This window comes from Ursus maritimus, unplaced genomic scaffold (genome assembly GCF_017311325.1).
Source record: "Ursus maritimus isolate PB19 unplaced genomic scaffold, ASM1731132v1 scaffold_1, whole genome shotgun sequence".
Classification (NCBI taxonomy): Eukaryota; Metazoa; Chordata; class Mammalia; order Carnivora; family Ursidae; genus Ursus; species Ursus maritimus.
The window spans coordinates 29,978,996-29,990,167 of NW_024423343.1; the positions used below are offsets into that span (position 1 = coordinate 29,978,996).

The window sequence follows — 11,172 nt, forward strand, 5'->3', positions numbered from 1 at the left end:
GAGGACCAGAACTGTGGTTTCTTCATTCTATCTCTCTCAGAGCCACAAAAGCTTTGGCTAAAATGGTGGCCATCCTGGGGCATGGGTGCTGCTGATACTGATTCCACGACATCAAAACGTTCCCTTTTTTGGGCAAATTCACTCACTGTCTTATGCTGCTTGCATTTTAGGTTAGCTTTGTGTTTCGGTAGCGAGCACATACCATGAAATAAAAGGAAAGCAAAGCGTTAGGCCACACAGATGCCCTGTGTTACAATGAAAGCCATTAGGGAGATAGTTTAGGACCAACACGAATATTCCTCATTAAAACTTAGGTGGCACTGCATTGAAAGAGCTCTGCTCAAGGGAGACTATGAGAATCTACCCAACTGAGGAACACACTGCTTAACTCACTTTATTGTCTTGCTTTACCAAACGAGGCATTCACTGACAAATTAAATACAAGAACTCAAATTTTTTGAGACACTCGGGAAACAATGATCCCCATCCCCATTTTAAAAAAAAGCAAAGTGGCAATGCCCCTTGATGCGATAACATCAGGTAAGGATCTGTCTAAATAAAGTGAGTTTTTTGGTACAAGTGTTTACATATAATGAAGGCTGGACAAAGAAATAAAAAGCTGCTTTGTACAAATGAATGTGACAAGTGTTCGTGTGTGTGCGCATGTGTGTGTGTATACACACTATACGTACCTGAATATATCCATTAAATTGATGACAGTGATTTACACATCTGTTGCCAATGCTTTGAATGTGACCAAGTGTACATTTTGAAACCTTCGATAGAAGGACCCATTTTGCCATGGTACGAAATAAGAAATAAGGCAAGATAAGGCTGATATTTAAGGAGGGAAGTGTAATATGAGAAATTACAGGATTAGAGCCAATATAGTGCACATGGCCCATGTGAGCACACAGTGCACTTAAATAATGAAGTGTGGGATTGAATTAGTGTGAAAATATTTTAGACATGTGAGTGAGACTAGTAAGACCATTTGTAATTTTACGCTACGTGTTAGAAGTTTTTGGAGGGAAAGGGTGACACAGCGATTAACTATAAAATCTGACATCTTTTAATTTTGAAGAAAGTTAGCATGTGCTCGTGGCTGAGTGGGCTGCAGTGGAGGCTGTGGGAAGCTGCAAGTTGACAGCAGGCCAAAGACACATTTTAGATAAAGGCCACATTTTCAGCATGAACAACCAGGGGATCTATCAAATCGAAATGATACCCAATGTCAAATTATGCTGCCTAATGAATAAATAAAGGTAACAGGAAACATATGCCAGTGTCCTGGATGTGGTGACAAATCAGGAATGTGAAAGACATGTAAGACCCAGCCATGAATGTTCAAGGAGAACTGTCAGAAATCAAAAGGAGGGAGAAGAAGATTTTGAGAGGTATGGGGGAAAAAAAAACCAAAAAAACAAATCTGAAGTCCCAGGTGTCCATCCATGAACAGGCTTTGACAATTGGCTACTATGAGTGAGAGTAGCATCAGAAAGGAAGGGAGGGAGGGGAGAGACAGACCCAGAGAACCCAGAGAGAACGGAGAGAGGAAAAATATGAACATGTAGAGAACAACCAAATGTTGTCTGAACTGTTAATAAAATTCAATATATTCTGTCTGTTTCTAATTTGCCTTAAATCCTCCCTGACATATGACAGTAGAAAATATACTTCCTTTATATTTTTTATTTAGACACATATATTCTTAACTTTTGTCCAATAACTGGTGACATGATACTACAAGTAACTTCAGTAAATTCCTGATGTCATTTTGGTTCAAGATACAGGCATGAAGTTTGATCACATTTGCATCTCACTTCTCATGGAATAGTTGTTTTCTGTTTCACAAGGCTGGCTACATCCCTAAAAGCACCACTTTTTCCTTTCAGAGGGCTTTTAACTTTTTTTTTTTTGAAAGCCAGGGCAGCCTCCCTTGCTCAACCCTTCTGGCTCCCTTCCAACCCTTCCTTCATCCCAAGTTCCAGGCAGCCAAAGCCCCCCTGCTGCTGCCGGTCACCTAGGCAACGCAGCAGCTTGCAGGATGGTGCGGGTCACGAGATCCCAAGGGGAAGAGTTTCAAAGCTTTACATTTGTTCCTTCCATCTCAAAAATGTCTCTGGCTCTGTCCCTTCCTCTCTAGCCATGCTGTTCCACTCTTCATTCTTACCAGCCCTCTCTTCTCCTGCCAGTCCCCAGACTGTCCTTGTTTATGGCTTTCCCCATCCACAACTGAACTCACTCAACCTGATAACTGTCATCAGCACCTCCTGCCATGCCCCCCCTCCAGAAATCTGTGGCGACACTGAAGAAGCCAAAAAGGCCATTGTTAATTCCTGATAATTCCATGTCTGCAATATCTCCGATGCCCTCTCTCACCTGAAGAGGCTTCTCATCTGAAAGCTTCTCCCCACCCTCCCCAGCACAGATCCTTAGTACCTTTTCTGTACTGGCCTCGAAAATGTCCAAAGAGTCTCTGGCTCCCAGTGGATATTAATCTTTCTCCATCTCCTTAATGCCTGTTGTACACAACTAAAACCCAGGTCTTATCATGAGGTCTGCTGAAACCCCACGATAAGGTTTGACCATCTAATGAGGGAAGTCTGTATTCCTTATCTTTGCACCCTGGGCTTTAGCATCTGGCCAGTCAGCCCTGATACACGTTGCACCAATCAACTTCCTTCCCCCACTGCCATGCTGTTACTTCTACCCTTCTCTCTCTCTGAAATTCCACTCCCTCCTGGGCTTTTCTCATGTGCACCTCCAATTTATACTTTGAGGTTTAGTTGAAATGTCTCTTTTCCCATAACATTTCCCCCGATTCCTCTATCTGGAAGCATTCTCCTCTGCCTTGGATGTCCAGAGCATAGCATTTTCTCTATTCCTTCTGGTAAATATCACTTTGTATCTTGTGTGCTAGTTGTCATTTTTACCTACTGGCCTACCACCTTCTTGAGGGTAGGGTTTATATTTGATTCATCTTTGCATTATCCCACCATTTTTGCATGTATACACAGGATAAACAGTAAAGAAGAATGAATGAAATTATTTTTTAAACGCATTTTATTATGGCCACCAAACTGTCATTTTTGATTCAGGTTTGAGGAGGGCAATGGAAATGAATGGACAAAATTAAATACGTCCACATTTCCTTTCAAGAAACCCCTAGAAAACTGATCTAGAACATTACTGTAATTATCCATCCAGTTGGTGAAATTGTATTTGAATCAGATGGCTGACTTCAAAAGTGTAGGAATCAGAGATAGCTAAATATAGGTAGGCTTCCAGCTAATAGAGTTAGCTACACTCTTTTTGTGTTGCTTTATTTTTAGCAGATTGTAATAAAAAGCATAATAAGAATGACACCAGCATTGCTGCAAGAAAAATGAAAAAATTTCACAGGATTATCCTGGGACATAGAATGGAATAAAATACACAGTTTTTAACAGCCATAATAAATACAGAAAATAGCAAAGGGACAAGTTAATGATTTTTAAAACTCATCAGAAGAACAAAATCTATGAATTCCACTAGTCAGATGGTGTGTATACTTAGTAAATCTCTCTCTCTCATGCTTGTGAGATTCTAAAAATTATTGATTTTTTGGTTTCTATTACAGAGTGGATATAATATTGGGCACTCTTTTCAATATTTTAGATTATATATGGTGTTGCTTTAATTTTTAGATTCCATTAACTTTCTTGGAACATTTATTTTTAAAATACCTTTAGGGTTTGCCAATTACCAAAAAACCCCACAAAAAACAACTAAGCTTTATGTCCTCTCAGGTTTGTTTTATACCTTCCCATAGAACCTTTTGAGTTCTCTGGTTTTTCAACATGATCAAAGAAAGTTCAACATTTTTTTTCAACATTTTATAATATATGATGAATCTTAAATTCCAGGAAACAAAATATGGACACTCTAAACTGCTAACTTTAGCTATGAGGAGTTTTCACTGAAAAGGAATTATTGATGCTATGAGATTTCCATTCTGGAAAGAAACAATTTAAAAATCAGGTTCCTGGGTTTTCCCGGAAACACCGTAATGGGGAACATCTACGATCTATCATTTTGTCAGTACCTGTGGCTGTAATCTTCAGTGCCCAATTCCAGAATGGGATGTGGTGGTGGAGAAGGTGGGACCTCAGCCTCGGCCCATCCGTCACTGGGGAGCAACAGCTCTAAAAACCAAAGAAACAATGCAGCTGTGGTCAATGGGAGACAGACCTGTTTGGTGCCTGGCTTTGTGGCAGTCCGTCTCAACGGAGGCAATTTTCACCAACACAAAAACCAACCTGAAAGAAATAAGTCCTTCTACAGAACTGATTCAGGATTTGTATGGGAGCTAAAGCAGCCCTGTCTGAGGAAATCTAAGCCTGCTAATAGGTTTTTACACTGGTGACCGGCTTGCAAACCATGGCAAGCCAAGACCGTGCATCTTGAATGTCTTTTCCCACCTACGAGAGGCTGACAGTAGCTCAGGACATGTGTTCTGTGGCAGATGGACAAAGCCATCTCTTCCATGCCTTACCGGTTTTGTAAACAAGACTCTCTCATGAATATGCTGGATTATGTGGTGATTTACGTATTTACCTTTGTGACAAAAGTACTTAAAAAAACAAAACAAAACAAAACATGAGATACTGTGTATCTATCTACTCACCATTTAGAGATGGTAGAAGGGGAAAAATACTCTTTTTGCATCAATGCCACAATGGAAATACGTGGGTTTGAGGCCTTGGAAGCAAAAGACTAGGGTCGGACCTGGTTTTCTCACCTACTTAAAATGCACACTTTTTCAGTCTATTCTACTCTGGAAGAAATAGACATGCCTCCTGCATCTTAGTACAACCAATAACAAGCAGGTCTGTTGAGATCTTCTCGTGTGCCAGACGTTGTGCTAAGCATTACGTACGTTATGTCCTCTAACACTTACCCTTATTACCAGCACTAACGAATGTATGCAGAGCACGAGAGCGCGACCTGGGAGACAGTCAAGTTTGTGCAGCGAGCCATGTCTCCAGTCATGGCTCCCACTACTGTGTGAACGTGGCCCAACCATCCAACTTCTCTAAGCCTCAGTTTTTAAATCTATAAGGTGGGGATGAGAATAGTTTCATTAGAGGAATATAAGGATTCTATAAGATGGTGCATATTCCCACAGATTTATCAATGCAAAGTGCTACTAAGCAACTGAAAGATTATTCTTCTACGCCTCCTCAACTCTACTGTGTATCTATTATAGTGAGAGATGTGGTAAAAGGTGGACCCTATTTGCCCTTGATTTCTGGAACAACAGAAAACTGTCTTTATCCCTGTGAAATGCTGCTGGTAACAGAAGCTGCTTGACTTGCCCACATGCCAGATGTGATGGTTACTTTTAAGGTTACCTTGACTGGGCCCAGGGTACCCAGATAATTATACCTTATTCTGGGTGTTTCTGGAAGGTTGTTTTTTGGGTGAGCTTAGCATTTAAATCAGTAAAGTAGGCTGTCCCCCCATAATGTGGGTGAACCTCATCCAGTCAGCTGAAGGCCTGAGTAGAACCAAAATGCTGACCCTCCTTTGAGTAGGAGAATTCTTCCTGCCTGGCTGTCTTCAAACTGAGACACTGGCTTTTTTCTACCCTTGGACTTAAACAGAAATATTGACTTGAGTCTGCGGGCTTTCAGAGCAGGACTACACCGCTGGCTCTGCTTGGTCTCTGGCTTTGCTCCTTCACCTTGCAGATGTTGGGACTTGCCTGGCTCCATAATCATATGAGCCAATTCCTTATAATCAGCCTCATTATATTATATTATATTATATTATATTATATTATATTAGTTATTACGTGTTATTATGTATGTGTCATATATATTGTTATACATTATGTATTATTATATGATGTAAAATATAATGTCTATTATACCATAAATACATATAAATACAAATACATCCCATTGGTTCTTCTGTGGCGAACCCTGCTCCAAGCTCTGCCCCAGGGACTAGTAGAAAATGGAGGTAGTTCCAGCAGTGCCGACATGTCCCTGGGTAGGAGGCTGGAAGCAGGAGATCTGATGGGCAGGGTGACTGGGGTATCGAAGCATGGTGAGCAAAGGCAGCCAGCTCTGTATCCCTGCACCTCCCTCCACCCAAGTGATCTAGTGCTTTGGTAATATGGCGGCAGTCAGGCAGCCGGACACTTGCTGAGAGAAACAGAACAGAAGAATACACTGTAAACTGCAGACAAGGGACCTATTGGGACAACATTTTCCACTAGCTCTAATCTCTCTACCCTCAACTATTTAGCCCACCTTTCACACTGGTGATAAACACAGCTGTGATCATGTAACTTGGCCTCTCAGAAACATTTCAGTTGCATGCAACAGCCTGGAGAATAAAGGTCTCCACCCCTGGCAGGCAACATCAGCTCCTGATCACACATCAGCTACCCAAGACCACCTCAGCTCCCCAACCACAAGCCTGGGCTTTCCTGCCTCACTGTGTTTGCTTACATAACTGCAAAATCCACTCCCATCTATCAAAGTCCCACCCTTCTCTCAAGATCCGTCTCAATATTTTTAGAACAGTGGCAGAGAAGACTAGTGCTTACTCTACGTTCCTCCTCTCTTCCTGCACATACAGACCCCATTTCCCAGCCTTCTTTGTACCTAGACTAGTTCTTGCCAATAGCATGTGAGTTGTTCTGGTCATTGACATCCCCAGCGTCAGTGGTTACAAAAGGGTTCACACTCTCCACCTTTCTCAACCCCCAGCTGCAAGCAGGACTGGATGAGCCTATAGAAAATGGCCCAGCTACCAATGGAAGGAGCCCAGGTCCCTCCATCACTGCATGGAGCACAGCTCCCATGCTCCTGCTACCATGCCTCATTGGGCTGCGATAAGACAAGAAAAATACTCATTGTCTTTATCCACTGACATTTGGGGTTTATCTATTACTATTATGGAAAATCATTCCATTTATAACATTTATCACATGTTGCTTTTGCGATGAGCTATCTATCATCTATGTATCTATATCTATCTCTCTTATTGGACTATAGAGAAACACCTCCTTGTCCTTTTTCTCCTTTCCCTCCTCTTCTTCAGCATCCTCTCTGGATTCTTTGTTTCATTATAGTTGTTACAATTACATTTTTTTTTTTAGAGAGAGTGAGAGAGAGAGAGGGAGAGAGAGATACTGCACTGGGGGGAGGGAAGGGCAGAGGGAGAGGGCGACAAGCAGACTCCCTGCTGAGCAGGGAGCCTGACATGGGGCTCGACCCCAGGACCTCGAGATCATGACCTGACCTGAAATCAAGAGTCAGGCGCTTAACCAACTGAGCCTCTCTGGTGCCTCTGTCACCTTTAATTTTTATTTCATCCACATGAACAATCTACATATTTTTAAAGTATCTATAGGTACAGAGGTAAATATCTTATTTGTTAACTCTCTATCCCTGGTACATTTTTAAACATATTCAGATGCTATAAGGAATTTATTTTCTCATGGCCCAAACACCTCTATTAACCCTCTATCAGTGTGAAAATATAGAATTCTTTTCTTCAAAAAATAATATTTCTGGATTTCATCACGCGTACAAGGTTAAGTCTTGAGGTCAACCTATATATATGCCTGTGAATGTCGACAGCGCACCCTCAAGTAAGTCCTTCATTCATGACCCAATGACCCTTATTTTAATCATCTTTTTTTATCATTGTTACTTGTTTTACAGACTCCATCCTGCGAGCGCCAGATGAGAAAAGAAGAGTGAAAGGGATTGCCACTTTAGACAAGGGCTCAGGGGGCTATGGCCCTGGTTCAAAACAAGCCCGCCATCTGGTTTTGTACATAAAGTTTCATTGAGCAGTTATCCTCATTCATTTACATACTGTTCATGGCTGCTTTTGGACTACAGAGGCAGAGATGAAGAGCTGAGACGGAGATCCCTTGGCCTGCAAAGCCTAACATACTTACTATCTGGCCCTTTACAGATAAAGTTTGATGGCCCCTGATTTAGATTTTTTTTAATTAAAAAAAATTAAAGTCTATTCTTAAGGGCCATAACAGTATTGTATTTTTTTTTTTAAACCCTGATGGTGTTTCCTGCCCAATGGAGATATCCAATAAACATCAGGCAAATTGAAAAGTATAACGCAATTTCTGTACACCACTCCAGAGGCAGTGCCTTACGTGCTACAGAGGAGTGGACACAAGCTGGTTCCCCAGAGAAGGCACATTAGGAATAATTATACATTATGTGTCTGCTCAAAGGACCTCAGGGAACAAGGATCCAGTGAGACAGGACACAGAACCAAAGGGGCTTGATTTGGGGTGGGGATGGAAGTCCTAAGGACCCTCACTGGGTGGTGATCCTGGGCAGACTTAGGGCGATGGGTGACTCACACATGGGGCTGGGGTGCAGTTGAGCTGAAAGGGGAGGGGAAGCAGGAGTAGAGCACAAAAGGAGGAGGCGAGAGCAATGAAAAGAGAACTGATAACAAAGCAGAGGCAAATGGTGCTTATTACTATTACTTAACCATTACTTGGCCAGGGGTGAGATCTACCGGCAAAATTCTTCAGAAAATACAGTGTTGTTATTTCATATTCTTTATTACCATTTAAATGCTTAATAGGATTTTATAAGTAAACCCTTGGGACACAGCCCCCATCCTGACCCCTTGCATCTTGGGGCACCACACTCATCCTACTGCAGGCAATGCTAGCAATTCTCCAACACAAATGTGAATTTCCTGGTGTTACAATTTCTACAAATGTTAGTTCTAAAAAATGCCTTTTCCATGTAACAGCTTGACAGGAGTATGTGTATATATCTATAAAAAATAACCAAGGAACTGTGGGTGGTATGTACTATTATTACAAAAATAGATGGAACCCAGCATATCAACATTGGATTTTTAAATATACAAAGGAAAGGAAAAAGGGAAGAAAAAAGAAGTGAATGTTTTGGCTGTAACAGTTCCTTTCCTCACTAGACATTACATTTTGTCAACTCAATCTTGCTTTTCTGAAGGGGCTCCTTAAAGAACTTGGTCGTGTTGAGTCAACATGTACGTTTCACGAATCTTACCGGCCTCTTGCTACCTCATGTGCGTCTGAAACTCAGAAATTCTCAATGGTTCCCCAAATTCTAGATGTTTATAGTATGACAGATGATGACCATGATATTCTTCTATGGCATTACGTTCACAAGTTCTATTATATGCATTTTTATCTCTAAGTCAATAGGCTTACAGAAGAGTCAGAGAATTTCATCTACTGGTCTCTTATGATTAAAATTTAATGGGTCTATGCCTTGATAGGCCTAATTCTTTACCCAATCATTGCATAACAGATCTACGAAGAAATAACAGCAATAGCTTTTTCCTGCCTTAAAAAAAAGTAATGTTCAGTGCATCCCTTCTTGAAAGAAGTGGATTTTTTTGTCACCTTGGAAAATCAACATGGGGGGAGGAAGTATAGCAGGGAACTTGTAGGTAAATGACCTGTGTGGTTTTTCACTGGTGTAAAAAGTTGTTCTACCTGGAGGTAAGTCTCAAGAGGAAGAGAACAGACAGACTCCCAGTGGTTGTCTGTGGCCCCATGTGCCCAAAGGACCTAACTGTTCAGTGGAAATACAAACTAAAACATTCTATTGAAGTTTCGAAGTATTATGACATTTTATTTTTAGCATGTGCTTCGACCGGACTCTATTATTTAAATTTTTTTCCAGTATATCCTTACACTTTAACTAGTTCTATAGTTTCATTATTTTGGCCTTTGCTGTCCCTAGAGATAACTGTCCCATTTCCCTGAATATCTCGAAGTACTCTAAAAATACTCTGTGTAATTATCACTCCAGTGTCAATATTTTATAGTTATTAAAAATGAGGGGCATCTGGCCGGCTTAGTTGGTGGAGCATGTGACTCTTGATCTCAGGATTGTGGGTCCAAGCCCCTGTTGGATGTAGATATTATTTAAAAAATAAAACCTTTAAAAAAAAAAAAGGAAACAAGATAGGGGATAACGTGCCCACTACTCCTTTGGATGTCACTGGTATAATTAAGAATAAAACCCTGAACTTGGATTGTCACTGTATCACATGTTGCTTGAGAATTAAATGCCAATCAAATTATGTAAAGCCTAGATATTTTAATACACATGGCAATGTTCTTGATCGTTATACGGGCACAGTAGAGAGAAAGCCGTTCTGGTCTATGGAAAACTTGCTGTTCCTTCCCCAGATTCTCCTGCTACTGTGATTTAAGGTCTCAGAAAGAGATCTCACTTTGTCAAGACAAATTTTAATTTCTTAAAGAAGACAAGAAAAGACAGAGTATTTCTTTATCTGATACAAAGTTAAGTGAGCTTTTAATGACATTCTTGGTGTCAGGTGAAAGGACTTCAACAGTTTCAAGGGACCAATGTAAGACAGGGTCCAAGCTGTAGTTTAGGGAATGAACTTGAACCAGAGAGATAGGGGGAGAATCCAGGCTCTGCATGGATCAAGTACGTGGTCTTGGGTTAATTATTCACTCTCTATTTCTTCATCTGTAAAATGAGGATAATAGTATTACCCACTTCCAGTGTGCATGTAAATTGCGTAACACAGAATCTAACAGACAGTAAACACTTAATAAATAAATGGTCACAGCTGTTGCTGCTACTCTCACTAAAATGGACCAAGTCAGAGGAAAAAACAACATCCCATTCTGATGAAACAATTTAATTCTAGAGGAATCTGAGATGGATAAGCCTGTTCTGATGGAGTTCTCAGAGGTTAGAACTTGTTCCCATGTAGTTAAATTTTGGTAACATCTTAAATGTAAATAAGGGATCGATTACATAAATAGTACCTGCATTCAACAAATTACTATGCAATCACTGCATGTGATGCTGTAAAATATTCAATGACATAGTGAGATGATCATACTGTGTTATTAATTGAAAGAGCAAATTTCCTAAATATTATATATATAGTGTATTTCATTTTCATTTCATTTTATATACACATGTTTGCATGAAGGAAAGACTTGAAATACAGACATAAAAATGTTAACAATTAGTATCTTTGATAGTTAGAAGTAGGAGTAATATTAAATTTCCTTTTTATTGCTTTTCCCTAAATTTTCTGTAATGAATATGTATTGCCTTTGCAATACTAAAAAACTTAGTTATTTTT

General features: G+C 40.4%; 1 protein-coding gene across 6 annotated transcripts in view; it reads right to left on the bottom strand.

Moving 5' to 3' along the window:
- Positions 1-11,172, bottom strand: part of PARD3B (par-3 family cell polarity regulator beta) — a 978,033-nt gene that overhangs the window by 379,692 nt on the left and 587,169 nt on the right. For all 6 annotated transcript variants that reach the window (XM_040641719.1, XM_008687551.2, XM_040641729.1 and 3 more), the window contains exon 14: positions 4,088-4,187. In XM_040641719.1, the coding sequence (XP_040497653.1) occupies positions 4,088-4,187 (100 nt within the window). The remainder of the gene's footprint in view (positions 1-4,087; positions 4,188-11,172) is intronic.